The following is a 17,606-nucleotide window of genomic DNA, read 5'->3' as shown; positions in this document are numbered from 1 at the left end:
CCAGCTTTGTCAGATCAGGTATCCTTCCGCGCAAAGCCGTTGCGACAAACGCAGCGGAACTGCGCGTGCGCAGCCGCCCGCCGTCGTGCAGCTCCCCCGGGACATCCGGGTACCGTCGGCGCGCGGCCGGCCGGGAAGGCCTGCGTTCACCGGGCAGCCCAAGGGCCGCAGGAACAGCGTGTCGTTAAACTTTCTCGAGTTTTGGGCCTGCACATGCTTTCCAGGTGACTGAAAATGAGGAATTTCCTGTGAATAATGACCCTTCCTGAAGACACAAATTACCAAATTCTGATTTCTAGGACTAATTGCAACTTTAAAAAATAATTGGGCATCTGTTTACTATAGTATTCAAAGTAGTTACGGAATTATCAAAACCAGTCTTGGATCCAAGACTTCGGACACTGTGTTCATGCTGTGGTCCTAGAGAAAAACCTTCCCTTTGTGCAATGAAAATTGTTTTATAGTTGTTTATCAAAAGCAGGTATTTTACTCTGAGCAAGCATTTTTTTCCTGACAGACATGCATGTATCCAACAGTCCACTATTAGGAGAAATTATTTTACATCTATAAAAGAGCGAAGAACAAACCATACAAATCATCATCTGGATTCTGGAACTACTACAGGCTACAACCACCCAAAACTTCAGTGGGACATGCTTGCTTAAAGCTTATTTTTCAGCATTTACTCAAGTCACATAACATGTTTTATAACCAATTAAAATATATATATAAAAAAATATCTACTTCTTGTTAACACAGTCCACACTACATTTTGCCTTACACCAAACCAGGACAAGAGAAATTCAAGAGCCAAGAGTAGCACAGGATGACCATCATCTCAGGAAAGGGAGTTTATTCATCTGAGTCCAGGTCACTGTCTCCTGCAATGGAATGAAAGTCCTCACTGTCTTCCTCATCCTCAGACAGATGGACCTGACTTAATACACTTGGCCCACAGCGCTGCTGTTCCTCCTCTTCCTCCTCTTCTGAGATCTCGTACCCTCCAATACTGCTGAAACTAGTATCTCTTGTGTTGGATTTTGGGTCTGGCTCTTCATAGCTGCCATAACTGGAAGAAAGAAGATACTTTTACTATACCATCATTTCAAATCAGCTGCTGATACTGACAATTCTGTATTTAACTCCTCTAAAACTTCCTGGCTTGAAATCCTTGTGGAACGCTCAGAACAACTGTGTGCTTCAATTCTGTCAATGGCTAGCTTTTTAAAATAAAAAACACAGTTCTCCTGATGAAACAATTGTCTACCAGCATCCTCATCCCACTCTGATACACTCAGGGCAGGAAAAACAGATCGCTCCGACACTTTCCATCTGCCCCCTTTAATGCAGACAGACCAATCTCAACATCTTCTCTAGCATTTTCTGCTGACTATTGTCAAGGTACTGGGCCAGACCAACCATTTGCCTGACCCAGCATAGCTACCTGTACAATAATTTATTAGGCAAATATCAGTAATAGCATTAAGGGACTGAATTCCATGAGTAGAAAAAGAACAGAGAATCTCATGCTAATACTCTACAGAATGGGCAGAGAAAGAAGAGTATGTCAGTATTTTCTCAAGTGAATGCAAAAAAAACCAAACCCACTGATATTGCTGTACTTGTCATTTTCTAATAATGGAACTCCTTCCAAAATACAGAATATGCATATTCTTATTATTTTGGACTTCAACTAAGCAGTTTCCTTTCAAGTAAGGAAATGCCTATTCTTAGAGGGGAAAAAAAAAAAACACCACAAACCCAAAAAACATTAAGTTAATCAGCTAAATAATCTTTTCACTTCAAAGGCATCTTGTAGTTTCTGAGACAGCCTATAAAAACCTTTATTTGTTCTGGCTTCAAAAACCACTATGTACAGGAAATCACCTAACTTAGAAGAAAGAACTTTTTTTTAAAATTTAACTAATGTTTTAATTAGTGAAAATCTAACAGCAAAACCAAATTTCTGTCAATAAGAAGCAAATTGCAATTATGGTAATTACAGTTGCAACACTAAAAACAGTGACAAAATAACTTAAAAGAAAAAACGTGAAATATTATTCAGCTTTTTGTGATAAACACTTCAGAAATCTTTAAAAGAAGGGATTTTCTTTTGAAGAATTATTTTAACAAGATTCTCAGCTCTAATTACCTGATATTACTGTCCTCCATAACATGAGATGTCTCCCCACCATCTCCTTCATAAGACATCATGCTTTCTTCATTGTCCATGCCCATTCGTGTGTTCTCTTGAAGAACATGAGGTTGTTTAGGTCTCACTGCATTGGGCTCCACATCTGAGTCACTACCACTCTCACTCAGTTGTATAGCTGTGTAATAGACCAACATTTGGTCACAAATCAACAGTTTTGTTCTGTCAGTTACATCTTCCACACTGTCTTTGTTTAAAGGCTACAATATTGACTGTAAGGAATGTATACAAAGCGGAGTCTCCACAAAGCAGCAGAAAGGGTATCTGGGAGGTGATACCACTTACTGAGTACCCAATTCTGATGTTATTCAGAAGCAATCTCATTACCACTGCTACTCAAAAAGGCCTTATTTGCTTGTCTACTCTGAGAAATTCCCTCTTCTTCCCACCTAACAATTTTCAGAAGCCATCGCTAAATACCACTATAAGCTTTTCTGCATGGCAAGTTTTTTAGTAAAACAGGGAAACAACCTCCAGACACCTCTTCCAGTTCCTGGTAACATTGACCACCCTGTTTAATATCAAAATAAATGTTGTGCTTTTAACTAAACTGCTCATTTCTGGCTCTGCACACCAACTCATAGTCCCAGTCTTTTCAGAATAATTTGCATTTTCATTTTCTGAAATACAATTGACCAGATCTTGTCTTAACTCTGCTTTCTTTTGTGTCCGTACTTACAGCACTCCTAATTCCACTTTTTTTTTTTTCAGTTCCATTTATGTTCATCCAGTTTTCTCATCTTGCTCTTTTGTCTCTCTTCCTTTTTGACTACTAGACCACCTGGCCTACATATCCCAATTATGCTCTGTACTCTCTACTGCATGTTTTTATGGCGGAAGCATGAGAAGATAAGCTGGGTTTGTGAACAACTAGTTCCTATTCAACCTTTTATAAATAAGGACACCTACATGAGAAAGGATTATCTCCCTCTTCGTCACTCCCATCATCATCATCCTCTCCATCTGACATGAGCAAATCTTCATAGAGGACACTGGCCTGCGGCTGCTGGGCTGATCCTTCTTCTTCATCAGCAAGGTCACCATCTGCATCTTCAACTTCCTAAGTCATACAGAACAGGGAGAGTGAAGATCAAACAATATATAAACTACTGCTGCCATTATTTATCACACTCTTCATTCTGAAGTATTCACTCATTTCATAACGCTAACATTTTAAAACTACATTTAAGAGTCCAGTTATTGCTATGAATACTGCTGTCTTTCAGGGTGGCAGACGCAGCAGACAACCCTTATACTATGGAGACTTCTACCACAGATATGCAAGTCAACACATAGACCGTGGCTGAGATTTCTGTAAATATACTCACTGGGGCTGGAGTCTTAGGTTTTCCATCATCATCCTCATCAAACCCTTCAATATCTACGTCAGAGTCTTCCTCGCCCAGCCTACCTCGCCCCTGGCGCATCTAAATGGAGAACACAAATAGCAGTAACATTGAGGAAGGCACTACTGGACACAAACCAAAGGGTATGACTGACATCTGGACCACAATGATGGGTGCAGGAATACAGAGGAGGAAAGACAAAAATATATGTATATCACTCTCAGAGCAAGGATTAAGGACCTTCTTTATTCTAAGATCAGAGAGCACATAGTCTCCACACACTTTTATCCTCATGTGCTCATCCTTGAAAAGGGCACCTCCAGTCTTACAGCACCAAAGTTCTTTGTTTACCTAGCTATTTCTGAAAAAAAACCCCACTATGTCTTAAAAAGTGCTTATTTTCACAAAACATTTTAAAAGCAGACAGCAGTTTCCAACAAATCTTCTATCTTTCTCCATCCTGTTCTTCCCTCAGTCACCAAGAGTCCAAGGTAGAGAGGACATGCAGATTCTGTCCCAAAGACTATAAATTGAAAGTCTATAGAAAGCTTGAGGACTTCCAAATCTAGAAGGCATTCTCAAAGCTTCAGACAGCCACAGTACTAGATAGAACTATTAATATTCAATCTCTGTTTGTCTGGATTGCTCAGAATAGGTCTCACTAGTCTTTCTGGTTCCACCTTCAGTCTCATGGTCCTCCTCACCTTCTTCCTCCTCCTGGTGACTTATTTTCATGGTGATACTACTGCATCTCCTTCTGCTATTTCCTCTCCTCCAACAAGTTTTGTTTTGTTTAATACAGAATAAAGACTAAGAAAAAAATATTCTGTGGTTACTGTAACAAGTTTATTTATAATGATTTAATATCTTTGACCTGTCTGATTTTTTTTTCTTTTACAACTGTAAGGTATCTACAGTGGCAACCATCTCTTCCTAGGTGTTTGTACAGCTTCTAATCATCACTGGATGCAACCATAATAATCTAATTATTATCTTCTAAATCTGTAGAATATACTTCACCATTTCTCTATACAGAATCAACAAGGGATTGCATATTAGCCTTTTGTAGCATGAGTCACTGGGTTTCTACTCCCAGAAGTAGCGAAGCAAACAAGTATTTGGCCTTAGGCAGATTCTTTTGCAGCTTTTGATTCTCTATTCTTTGTTTTGCAGTGTCTCAATTCCCAGTGCTTTTTAAATTTTTCCTTTTCCCTCAGAGCAGTCAAAATGAAGGAAATTGCATAACTTTTGAAATGGATTCCCTTCTCTGCTTGGGAAACCTGCTGATCTTTGTCACCTGTATCCTACAAAGTAATTGCCTCCTTTCAGTAATTTGCTTATACAACCAAACTCTCCAACCACATGAAAAAAATGGAGGATTCTGACCCAAGTTCCTCACTTCTCTGGGGTAGCTATAGGAGTGTCCACAGCAGACAAATTGCTCTCATCTTGATAGACTGAAGCACTATGTGACACACTAAGGGAAAATGTTGGTATCATACAAATCAGGTGGCTAAAGTTTATGTCGAAACAGGAGACATAACATTCTCAAGCACTGAACTGAGACTAGAACAGTATCTTACGAGGCAAGACTGGGGTTTCAGGACTAAATGCAAAATTCATTTTCTGGCACGGTGTTCATATCATTAAACACTGTTTAATCAAAATAAACTATTTATTCTTAAAGAATAAACATGGTAAAATGCAATGGCTCACAACCTCAGGTTTGAAGTTTGCCAAATAGCAGATTTTAAAATAGAAGTCAGTAATTCTATGCAATCCTACATAGGCCAAAATCGTAAATGGACTCCAAAAGGATTAGATAGATTTATTGAGAATAGGCCTCTGCAGCCCATAGATACAATGGTCCAGGTACACCACCAGTTTAAGGTGCCTGAACAGGCAACTGCCAGAAGCAGAGAGGTTTTCACTGTAAGAAGGATCACTGTATGTTTGCATCCACTTACTTCTCGTCCCTCCCGGAGGCAGAATATTTGATTACATCAACCTTTGGTTTGACTCAGCATAGCCCTTTTAATTTACATTCCTTCAATGGAAATAGTGTTGCAACCACAAATGCTGCTATCAGAACTGGAAAAAGTCTATAACATATGAAATAGGAAAGCTTCAACTTTCAATCAGTTCTATGTAAATCACTGTCTAAAGAATCCCTAAAGCTGATAAAAGCAAGAAAAAAAGGGGGATTTGGATAAAGTGACCTCTGAAGAGTTAATGAGGAACTTTTGATAAAATGCCCTTATAATACACAGTTTATATATCATGATAATCCCAGAAGTGTTAAGAGCAGCAGCAATACCATTTAAATTAGGCAAAACAGGCTTCCTAAGAATTTAAACAGACATGTAAACGACAGACAGCTCTCTACTTGCTATATTTGTTTTTTATATCCTGGAGTCCAACTCCTGAAGGCACATATGGGGAGATAAATTTTAGTCATCACAACTGCATTTGAAATAAAGGGAACTAAGGCCAAGCAATCATCACCAGATCTGCCATCTGTGACACCTTTGGGACTGTGGGAAGCAGGAGTGTACCTCCAACCAAGAACCAGAGGGAAAGGGTGGCCTTCAGATGACAAGTTCAAGGGAGAAGCTCAGGAAGCTCTCTCCTTTGGCAAGCACAGAGAAGGAGCAGACAACTAATAGGCAGTTCACTGTTCAGGCCTCTTTTCCTCTCTCCTGATCACCAACTTGGAAAAAAATCAGAACAGGTAATACTGCTCTTAGGAAGGAAACCTCAGAGAGAAATAAGAATGATATTTTTGTCCCTCATTCTCTGAGGTACTGGGATCATCCTTCATTCCAACTAATCTTCGCTGAAATGTGTCAATAGATAGTTTCAACAACTAATTTCCAAAGACTTCCTTGCAGTCTGACGCTTCCCATTGCCAGGAAGATCTGTACTACTCAGTTTCAGTATTCCCACCCCGTTGAATTCAATCATCATTCCTACTAAGTTCTTTCTAGCTTCCTAAAATGCTACATTTTGGGGTTTTTTTGAGTGGGGAGAGATGGATGGAGGCTGTTAAATATTGCCCAAAAATTGTCTGTAGCCTGCTATCCTGGATCCAGCCATATAATCTTTGTATACTTATTGCCTAAACAAATTTTAAAGTAATTTTTCTCTTAAAAATAATTTTATAATATCTTAAATTGTTCCTGAACTTCTGCTCTGACTTAACTAAAATTAAATGCAAATTTTCATATGTAATCACACCAGATGTGCACAGAATAAAAAAAATTATTGGTCTACAATTGGGATGAACAACTGCAAAGAAAGCTTTGCTCTGTCTTCCTACATCGGGTATAAAACATTTGAATTTTGATCACTGAGTTACTAACACAGAGACCTTTCCCAAGGCTTAGGAACTTCAACAGTTTTTCCAAATAAAGGAAAGACATCTCAGACACTAGGATGACATTCCCTGAGCTGTCACCTAAATTATCAGGCAAATTCCAAAGACAATTTTATTTTTCAGGAATGAACTTATCATTCCTGATGAAAGTTTTTTAATGATGCTTTCAAAAGCAACCAAATAATCCAACGCAAGAAGGAGCATTAAAAAAAAAAAAGTCCAAATAGCTTCTAAAACTTTGCCAAACTGTAAACACTGAAAAAAACAGTCTGTCATACAATCTCCAGTATAAATTATGCTTCCAACTTGGTCTATAATACATAGAAAATAATGGACACACACAATTGTCTGCTAGAAAATAATAATGAAGAGTAAAAAATGTTATTTCCATTAGAACCAAAATAAAGAAATTTAAAGAATCCCACCAAAGAATGCAGAGGAGTCATACTTCACTGAGCATATTAGGCAGTTTCTTTGCTCATAACAATAAACCTCTTCAACAACACCCCCACCAAACAGCACTCTGGCTTCTTCTCAGCACTACAGTATTGATGGTTTTTCCTCATATTCTCCTTACCTTTTCACTGCTTGCCTTCTGAGGAGTTCTGATACACTTGCACAGTATTTGAATTTACAACCAACATGCAGTTGTACCTGACTGTACACAGCTCATCTTCAGACAAGTTTTGCAAGCTGCTTGGAAAATTATCTTCTTTGTTTTTGGTATTATCTCACTCTGTGAAGCATCATAACCGCTTCACACATCCTTTAAAAATAGCTGTTCGCATGACATCCAACAAGATACTCTACTAATAAACTGCAGACAGATGGAGAACAGTAAACAAAGAGGTACCTCTAGATCAAACATCCAGATTGAAACTAAAAGAAAGGAAGTAAAAACTTTGCTTGGTCACTTGCCTGCGGAGTGTAGGGACCAGGGGTCATAGGATCAAGACTTTCCAGATCTGCCTCCTCTAATGCTGCTTCCTTAGCAGTAGAGATGTCTCTCTCAAGTTGAGTCAGGTGCTCATCATACTAAGAACAAAGCAGCTTGCTAAGGTTACAGAACAGAAAATTCAAACAGACAAAAAAAATATTACAGTAGAGTTGTCCACATACCTCAGCTAAAGTCTGGTAACAGATGTTTACAATCTCCTGGGCTGTTTTTGTGTACTGACTGTCTGGCCCTGTAGTAAGAAACAAATCTCTTTATGCATTCTGACATTTGTTTAGTTCCAGCTGCTGAAACAGAAAGACTGGTTTTGGTTACACAGTTGTCATGACACAGGTCCCTAAATCCCAACACCTTCTGATCTAAGGAGAAAGAGAAAGCAGGGTTCACATTCAGCTAACAAAGAGCAACCAGTTTGTTCCAGTATTAAAAATATGACTTAGGAGATAGGAAGGTTGTGCCCTGTCAATCTCAAGGAAATTCCCAGAAACAAGTCACTGAAGCAAAGATGTGTACTGAACAAGTAGAAAATCCTCCCCAGATGTAACTGTCCCATTCTGCACAAGGTGGTAAATAAAGCACAATGTGACAGTTAAAATGTCACTGTTTAAGCATCTCTTTCCTCAGCAGGAAAAGGAAAGCAACAATCAAGCTCAGGATTCACAGCTTCAGGCCTTGACAGCACTACAGAACAGGTGCCCAGATGTATTAATTTAAGTACAGAAGGCAGCTGAAGCCTTGTTTTCACCACCTACCATTGTACTTAATGCTGTTGGCAAGGATGAGGTTAACATCATCCAGGAAAGTCTCTCTGTTCTGGTATTTGTGTTTGGAGATATTCTGGAAGAGATTGTCACTCAGTAAGTAATCAAATCTAAACATCTCTCACGTGGCTTCTCAGTTCAAGCTACACACCTTGCGGATAGTCTCCAGATCCATTGGATTAGCAATCACCTTGTAATAATCAGGAACAAACTTTTTGTTAACTGGATGATGAAAAGGCCAAGACTGAAGGAAAGAAAACAGACAAGTTTAGAAAACTTCTGTGTAGAATTTTTTACAGTCTGAGCTACAAATTTCATAAAGCAAGTCTCCAGAACTGATTAATACTGAAAATGTATGGGAAATATTTATCACAAAGCATCTTGAATCCAATCATTTAGCTTCAGGAGGGACACAAAAAAGGTCTACCAGTTGGATTTTTAACTAGGCCTGTTGATACCTGTTTGACAGTAGGAACATGTAATACAAAATAATAATCATATAAAGGACTTTTCTATGTAATATATCACTGTTTCCTCCACAACATAACTGCAGTGTCCAGCAAGAACACTCACTGCTTGTACCATAAACAAACAATATAAACCTAGGTCTCATCTTGCAACTGGGGATATATATACCAACTTAGCAGTTCATCATGGTGTCATGACATAGAAAACTCTAAAATCTGTTTCTAAACATCAGAAATGAGAACTTAGTGACAACAGAGATCGGAACCAGCAAAGTTTTAAAAAGGACAGGCACTAAGCCCTCTCTCATTCGTCTAACCACCACAGACTCTTGTTCCTAACTCCATTCATTCATGATACACATTATAGATGAGTGACACTGAAGTCCTTATCTGTGCACTTTTATTTGGTAAGCTTAAGGGTGGGGGGTTTTTTTAATACTAACGAACTAGTACAACATTGGGTAAACCAGATAAATTAGAAATCAGCTTGTGTTTCATTTGCACCTGAAAACTATACCTTTACAGAGTACTTCAAGATCTACCAAAGCAAGTGCTATGAGCAGCAGGAGAGGAGTATGTTTTATAATGACTACACTTAATGAAAATCAGTGACTTCATAATAACGGGAGGCTGACACAGGCACTATCCAGAAGTGAGAGCAGCAGGAAAAAAAACCAACCTGAAACCCAGCCTTCAATTCTTTGCTGCAGTGAAGGAGGTGAAAGGGGGTGAGTACAGGTGTGTCTACGCCAGTCAGAAAATCCCAGGCCAGCTCCCTGACAGAGCACTCTTTTGGTTGGTTGGGTTTTTTTTGCAGTGCACTAACAACCACAATGTAAATATACAGCCACAGGACTATAATCAGCACATTTTGCACATCACACACACATACAGTCTACTCAAGCTACATACATCTGGAACCGCCATCATCTTTTGAGTGACAATGTTATCCAAAATGAAGGAAAAGGCCACTTGATCATCATCATCCAGGAGGGGATTAATTGCTTTTTCTAGTCGAGCCAGTTTATCTTCCTTCTGCAATAAGAGTAAGGAACATCAGTGGCTGACCCTAGATTAATAACTGTTAATATCAGGATACTCTGTCCCAAAGAGACTCCCATTCACCTTTTTATTAAGACAATTGTAAATAAGGGGAGATAATAGCCTAGATATAATCCCACAAGATAAAGTAAATAGAGTAACAAATGAGCATCTGTTTTTTGAGAAAGACTCCAGTGTGAACTGTTTAAAATTGTAAAAATTCAAATACACTTCAAGGTGGGGGGACGAGTTCCCTTATTCTTCTATTACTCTCCTTAAAGCCCTGTGTTTTGCCTACTCATATCCTCTATCCTCAACCACCTCGATCATCCCTCCCCTCTCCACTCTGATCACAACTCATTCACAAGACTTGCCTCTTTCAGCTTTTCATCACACAGGTCCAGCATGGACTGAGATATCTGTGTCAGTGAGTGCTTTGGCCCTGCAAACACACAGCAAGTACAGTGAGATACTCCAGCCTAATTAAAAAGGCCAATTATGTCACAATATGACTTAATCTTTACTCCTAAAGCATCATTGATTGTATTTCTAGCACCACTGAGAGTGTATCCTCAAGTATACTCTCAATACACACAGTTACTAAAGTTTAGTATAGATTTTACATGAGAAAAGGTAATTTGTAGCAAATATTCACACTGTTGGTATACATTCTGTTAAGGTTTGGAAACCCGATGGGAAAGGAGCTGTGCCTGTGGAAGACTAGTCTCTAAGCCCTCTACCTTTGCCAAACTTTCAGAGCGTAAGTCATGAAATTTCTGTTTCCTTCACTAAATCCAGTCAGTGAAGCAGAACTGCTAAGGAAGGCAAGATGGACATTTAAGCAATATTCAGTACACCACAGTTTTAAATAATTTCAGGATTCCTCAGACATGGAAAAAAGTATTTACAACAGAACTATGAAAAAAAAACCTCATTTATTAGGCTAACAGTGACTTAGCTGTCAAAATAATAAAGGAAGCAGTAAAGGCACAAAACCAGTGCTGTCAGTGTCACCCCAAATGCTGCACAGCCCAGAGAGTCTCAGTGCAGCTGGGAGGTTTTTTTATCTGTCAAATGAATACTTTTTGGACAAAGACCTTTCTATCAGTGGTCAGAATACAGCTGACCTATAGTTGCTCAATGAATCAGCACTTTTCCCCAGGAGATGCATGCTCTACTGCAGAATCTACACTGTTTGTTTTTTAAAACTAGCTTTCTGGCCTTCCCAAATGGGGAAGAATTTATTGCAACTAACCACCAACATATGCAAAATGATCACAGTAAACTCTAGTCAAAGCTGCATGCTCCAAGGCAATAGCTTCAAAAGCTGTGAACTATTCCTATTTATATTGAAAGATTCATTCACTAAAGCATGATATTGAGAAAATAAGTTCACAAGTATCTCCCCACCAATTCATGTCTGAAAGCAAAAAGGAAGGACACTCACAATGTAGTCTACCGAAAACAATGTTTTGCTTAGCTTCACCCTATATGAAGGGGATATGCACAATTTTGCTTCAGTGCAGTTTGAGTTAACATGTGCACCAGCGTCTTCAGTCATTGACAGGTCCACAATTGAACTTCAGTTACTACGTCACAGTCATCATTTAGTTACTGCTAAATGCTAGAGTCCACTTCTTTCTTATTTATGAATTAGCTCATTAATATAGCCTTTCAGGTGTATCTGGAAAAACATATGCTTATTGTTGCCATCTGACAGTGAATTTATTCTGCTTTTCTGTTGCTTTCATTATTTCTAAAAGTAAAAGATCCACACCTTGTACACGTACAATGTATTAGCAGAAACATAGTTTCCTTGCGTTGTTAATAGCCTACCATTGTATGTTGCACTGTTCTTAACAATTAATTCCAGATGTTCTCTGAACTCTTCTCGGGATGGGTACTGCCGCTTACGAACATTTTCACGCAGGGTCTGTAAATCCATGGGCCGAGTAATGATCTTATAATAATCTTTGACAACTTTTGGATTTACAGGTGTATGAAAGGGGTATGTCTGAGAATGAAAAGAAAAAAACCAAATGCTTATTAACACAGTGCTAGCACCGCCAATCTCAGTTTAACCTCCACAGCTGAATAGGCACTAACATATAAAATATGATAAGCTCAGCCCCACAGTGGCTATCACTTTCTACAAAATGTTCTTAAATACCATTATAAGAAGAAAAATCTCACAAAGAATTCTCAGATGTCATTTTTGATTATGCAGCACAGAAGTCAAGAAACTGAAGTTTAAATTCTCATTTCAACTCAAATCTTCTATTTAATCTTTTGCTACATTGAGTGTTATGCATCTTTTTCTCGTTTTGTTGGGGACAAAAAAAAAAAAAAAAAAGAAATCACATCCCAGGCTTTGCATATCCATCCATACAGAACTATTCAACATTATTTTCTAATATGGACATTTTAATCTCAAAAAGATTCTGAGCTGAAATAACTTATGAAATAATGCACACCAACCGCATGTAGGGTGGGGGGGAAAGAGGTGGCACACAACTCATCTGAGAAAAGCCTACCCTAATTTTGGTGCCTACAACACATAACCTACTTCAACCATATTGCTTAAGACACAGGTTTTTGGCCTCATAGCTTAAACTTACATTAGGAAGATCCCTTATGTCATTGATGATGCCCTCCAAGATGGATGACAGTGTCACCATGGGATCTGTTCGCCGTCGGTGGATAGATTTATGAGGACGCTGAAGAAATGAAAGGCAGAAAAATTAAGGCAATTCCAAGACGCAAAATATTTACCCACAGGAATTCTAGGCAATTTAGTTTATTAATTTACTGGGCAGGTATCTGTGTTGCATGCAGAGGATGCACAGGAGTAGTAAAGAAACTGGCCAATTGCTACAAACAGAAATAGAGATACTGCAGTCAGCTTACTAGCACCTTCACTCACATTCAGATAATCACAGTGAACCGTTGTCCCTACTCGCCGCTTCTTCTTTGGAGGAAGCTGCTGTTTAGGAAACTTCAGGACCAGTGATTTCCTGCGAACCTCATCCGCACTAGGTAAAACCAAAAAAGCATAATACTTTCTCCAGCTCTTTTGTGAATCAAGATCATTTGTCGTTCAGTATTGGCTTTGGTCCCATCTGCCATAATACCAAACGCACAATCGAAATACTGTAGCAATAGTCTATGTAAAGCCCTGTCACTTTATTCCTGTGATTAATATGCATATCAGTATTCTGCACTAAGCTCTAAATTGTTTTTTTCTTACTACCCATCGGTATCTCTGCTTCTTCCCTTACCTCTCAATCAGTTGTTTTCCCAGGACAATTTTTGTTCCTTCGACTTTGATGAGTTCTTCATTATCATTGTGAATTACTGTTTTTTCCAGCTCTTCCTCCTGCTCCTCTGTCATTGCAACAGGGTTAGAAGGTGGGGCATTTGTTTGGTAGTAAAGAGGGCAGAACTTATTAGTCCTCATATGGCCAATTGCACCACAGGCTCCACATTTTAGCTGCAAAAATGTAAGAAAAATGACAGATCAGAACTCATACATAGGCTCCTAGTTTAGAGGCAAAGTATCATTAAAATCCCCTAGTCAGACCTTTAGTACATCACTAGAACAGAAAACTTCTCCAGTACCCAAGACCTGTTAGCATGCTTTATGTATGGATATGCTTACTTTCAAGTCTGGACGCTCTTTCATTTTCTTGGGCTTCTTTTCTGGAGGGCCCTTGAGTTTCTCTTTTTCTTGGTTCCGTTTTAACCGCCGTAATTGTTCCTGGATCCTGCGCCGCTCCTTCCGCATTTCCTCACGGTGCTGTTCATCAAATAGAGCAAACTTTCGTCTAGGGAGAAAAGGAAAAAAAAAAACAAAAAACCACCACACAAGTTTTTCATCGGAGTTGATGCTTTACCAGGTACTCTTCTGCCAGGTCAATCACTGCACAAAATTCATAAAACTCTCCAAAGACAGCCATTAAATCTATCTCTTACAGTGCCGGGCTTCTGGACTCAATTCTACATTTCTTCATACTGCCAACAGAATGAAATAATCTACAGGCAAAGTTAAAAAGAAAAAAAAAAAAAATATCACATAGGTCTTACATGAACTCTTCATCCTTGGTAGTCCGTATTCGGCAGTAGGCATCAATAACAGCGGGCTTCCGAACTGTCTCGCACCTCACATATTCTTTCCCATCCTCATCTCTGAATGTGCGATAGATTTTGAGGCGGCGGCCAGTGGCAGAGGAATTAAGGCTGGTTACAGAGGCAGCGTCATCATCTTTGTGAGAGTTTGCTGAGGCTCCTGAAGCTGATGCTACAAGAGAGTGTTAAATTTTAATTTCTTTCACACTGTAGAAACATCATTGTTTACATACAGCAGATAGTTCTGGCTTAAAAATTTCTAAGACACAAATTCAGGAAAACCTAAGTAACAGAAGTCTTTCTCCTGCTTATTCATGTCCTCTTATCATGACATATATCATTCTGAAACAAAAGTAAACTACTGAATTATCCATATGGATTATAAAGCCAGAAGGAGCAGCTACAGTCACCAAGGACCTGCAGGTGTCTAAGTGCAACCTGTAAGACAACTGCAACGTGGCCCTGCAGATTGCTTATAGTTACAGTGGTTTTGATCATATGTATGGAGATCCGGCAGAAACTGAAGGTCAACAGCTATCCAGTTCTCCAACTAGTGTTACAGGCAGTGAGCTCACTTTGTCTGTTGTGATCACAGAATCTTTCCAGCACCATCCATAATTTTGGTTGAGAGATTTTGTTCAAAATAACACTTGATATCTTTTCAGAAGACAACAATCATCAGCAAATCTTCCACATATCTCTTACTAGATTATTCTAGTAATTATTTAATTAGTGATTTATTCCCAATCTGGGTTTCGAACAGCAACAATAATGTTAACCCACATGCAGCAAAGCTCAACTTTGCTCATACACATGCAACAAGTAACAGTGGTCATGAGCACCCTCAATCAGACAGAGGTTCATTCACTGGTCAAACACTTTTACCTGTCAGTCAAGTACTACGTCAAGTTCTCTGTTGGAATGCACTTAAAATAAACACATCTCCAGCAGATCCAAATCTCCCCAATTACCTCCCAAATACCCTCTACAGCACACAGTATAACAGACACTGCTATCAGCCTACATACTGTGCCTATTTGTTTCACATACATGTTTACACACAAGATCCAATTAGAGTACCATCAGCTGGTTGCAGGATTTATTTGTGAACACATCTTGAGAAAACTACTCAGAAACACCCACCCACATACCCCAAAAAAGGGAAACTTAAGCAGCAAGCAGCAGTGAATATCTAAAGAAACATCAGAGTAAGTTTATAGTTCAAAATAAGCAAAGCTACAGGGCAAAGAAAATACTTTAAATGCATTTTCAGCCAGTAACTGCTCAGGAGAAGGAAGAACTACCATATAAGCATGTCTACACTTTCTCCCTGTACAGAATTCATACTCTCCTCTAAGAGGCCAGATCAGCACACCTTCCAGCCTGACACAAAGTTCTGCATCCCTTCTCAGGCACATTCTGGTGGTTGCAGTTACTTACACAGCCCCTTTTTGTCTCTCCTGTCCTTTTTGCCTCTCTCTTTGTCATTGCCACTGTCTTCTCCCAGAAGCATCCTTTGTAATTCCTTTCGTTCCTGCTCTTCTCTTTCCCGAGAGAGCTGAGAACTAGTTTTCTTGTTCTGTAACATATTCTCAATATTCTTTCCCATCTCTTCAAAGTCACTGTCTTCAGCTGAGCTGCTATCTGTGTCTGTTGACAGGATCTCAGTGGATTCCAGAACCCTGAAACAGGAGGAACCTTGACAGTCAGTTAGTGTCCCCGCTCCCCCAAAAAATCAGCCTGTTACCTTCCTAGAAATACAAAGGTAAAAATGACACAAAGGTTTGAAAATTAATGTTGCAAATCACTACTACAAGAATAGGAATAATATGTTCCCTTCTCAGTCCTCCTGTAATCCCCATGTCCAAAAGATCAGTTATTCCAAGCCGAGCTTCTCCAACAAGTCGATCTCTTCATCATCAACAGCACTATATTCCCTCTCCACTCTCAGGTGTTGGGCCAGAACAAGGAATAACGCATGAATTCTTCTGGCAGTTCTAAATAGGACATAGAATTGGCAGCTGCTACCCAAGACAGAGATGGTAAGCTGCTGTTAACCACCAAACAAACAAAAAAAGAAAGGAAATAGGGTGGTGAACTACTTATCTGTGGAACAGTGGAATAGGTCATGCCATTATACGTGGCAGACTATGCAATTCGTTCTACCTTTCCAAAAAGTCTATGATAGCAAGACACTAAGGCTAACCTGTAAGTTTCTATTAATAGCCAAAGCCCTCTTTCTCAGTGCTGTATTTTGTGGGCACAGCCAGTTGAATCAACATCTATACCACTACATATCAGTGAGTCCCAGGCATATAGAGTTCTGGACTTTTAAGGTCGGGACAGGCTGTAAACATCAGGTAAGAACTTACTTATTTTGTAAATCAAAGATGCGCTGACACTCTTCCTTATATCTCTCCTGATGTTCTGCTACAGAAAACCGAGAACCACGTGCAAATTTGCTCATCGGGCCTTCCCCTGAACGAGCCTGCTCTGTAGACATCGTACGTACCACATCAATCACTTCCCACCGGGACAGCTTCTTTATCTGGAAAGAGGAAGACAGACTAGAAGTGGCTTTAGAGACATACAACTGAGGTAGATGACTGTGGATTTCAATTCCTTTCCACAGAAGGTCGGAGTAGAAATATATACATCCCTTCCACCATGAGCTGCTGAATTGTTAGTGAAGAGAATTTTGTAACCTGATCCAGGTTCATGCTCACCTCCTCTTCAGGCACTCCAAATTTACGTAGAAGCTGTTTGGCATTTTTGAGAGAAAGTCGGCGCAGATCAGCATCTGTCCCAGTCACTGTCTTTTTTACTGGCTGAGGTTCTTTATCATCCTGTTCAGAGGAAGATGCAGCCTATTAATCTCATCACATAATAGTCTTCCCTAGGCTCATCTTCTGGTATTTTCTCTTCCTGATGCCCCATATTTACTCCATTTCTCTCATATGACTTTCCAGTTATTGCTCTTTGTCCAACCCAACCTTGGGAACTATACCTTCTGCTGAGTTGGTTTGTTTGGAATCTTCACATAAGAAAATCCTTCACCACAACCAGTAGGATCTGCTACACCAGTCACTTCTAGAAGGCACTTGCCCTTCATAGCAGCAATGAAGGCTCGTGTGGTGTTCCACGGAGCTGTGCGCACCTGCCAGCAAGAAGAAACATGCCCTCACAATCCTGCTATCATTGAGGTGAATTCCAAGCCTTTTATTTTGGATTCTTCCAGTCATACTGAGAACATTTCAATTGACATAATGAGGGTGACTTCCACTTCTTGATCCTTCAGCTGCCCTGATGAAAACTCTATGAAG

General features: G+C 39.4%; 1 protein-coding gene across 1 annotated transcript in view; it reads right to left on the bottom strand.

Moving 5' to 3' along the window:
- Nucleotides 1-453: 453 nt before the first annotated feature.
- Nucleotides 454-17,606, bottom strand: part of LOC104155270 (transcription initiation factor TFIID subunit 1-like) — a 32,745-nt gene continuing 15,592 nt past the window's right edge. Inside the window, 22 exon segments of the mRNA XM_009702573.1 lie at nucleotides 454-1,069; nucleotides 2,153-2,330; nucleotides 3,122-3,272; nucleotides 3,541-3,639; nucleotides 4,945-5,043; nucleotides 5,045-5,071; nucleotides 7,853-7,969; nucleotides 8,054-8,121; nucleotides 8,642-8,726; nucleotides 8,802-8,894; nucleotides 10,030-10,152; nucleotides 10,533-10,600; nucleotides 11,995-12,172; nucleotides 12,777-12,875; nucleotides 13,082-13,190; nucleotides 13,437-13,648; nucleotides 13,817-13,982; nucleotides 14,242-14,455; nucleotides 15,724-15,965; nucleotides 16,656-16,831; nucleotides 17,010-17,129; nucleotides 17,291-17,440. Coding sequence (XP_009700875.1) covers nucleotides 853-1,069; nucleotides 2,153-2,330; nucleotides 3,122-3,272; nucleotides 3,541-3,639; nucleotides 4,945-5,043; nucleotides 5,045-5,071; nucleotides 7,853-7,969; nucleotides 8,054-8,121; nucleotides 8,642-8,726; nucleotides 8,802-8,894; nucleotides 10,030-10,152; nucleotides 10,533-10,600; nucleotides 11,995-12,172; nucleotides 12,777-12,875; nucleotides 13,082-13,190; nucleotides 13,437-13,648; nucleotides 13,817-13,982; nucleotides 14,242-14,455; nucleotides 15,724-15,965; nucleotides 16,656-16,831; nucleotides 17,010-17,129; nucleotides 17,291-17,440 — 2,991 coding nt within the window. The 3' untranslated portion in view covers nucleotides 454-852.

The sequence above is a fragment of the Cariama cristata genome, unplaced genomic scaffold (assembly GCF_000690535.1).
Source record: "Cariama cristata isolate BGI_N322 unplaced genomic scaffold, ASM69053v1 scaffold23236, whole genome shotgun sequence".
Taxonomy (NCBI): Eukaryota; Metazoa; Chordata; class Aves; order Cariamiformes; family Cariamidae; genus Cariama; species Cariama cristata.
Note: the sequence above shows the minus strand (reverse complement) of the source record. Positions and strands in the feature narration are given on the sequence as shown.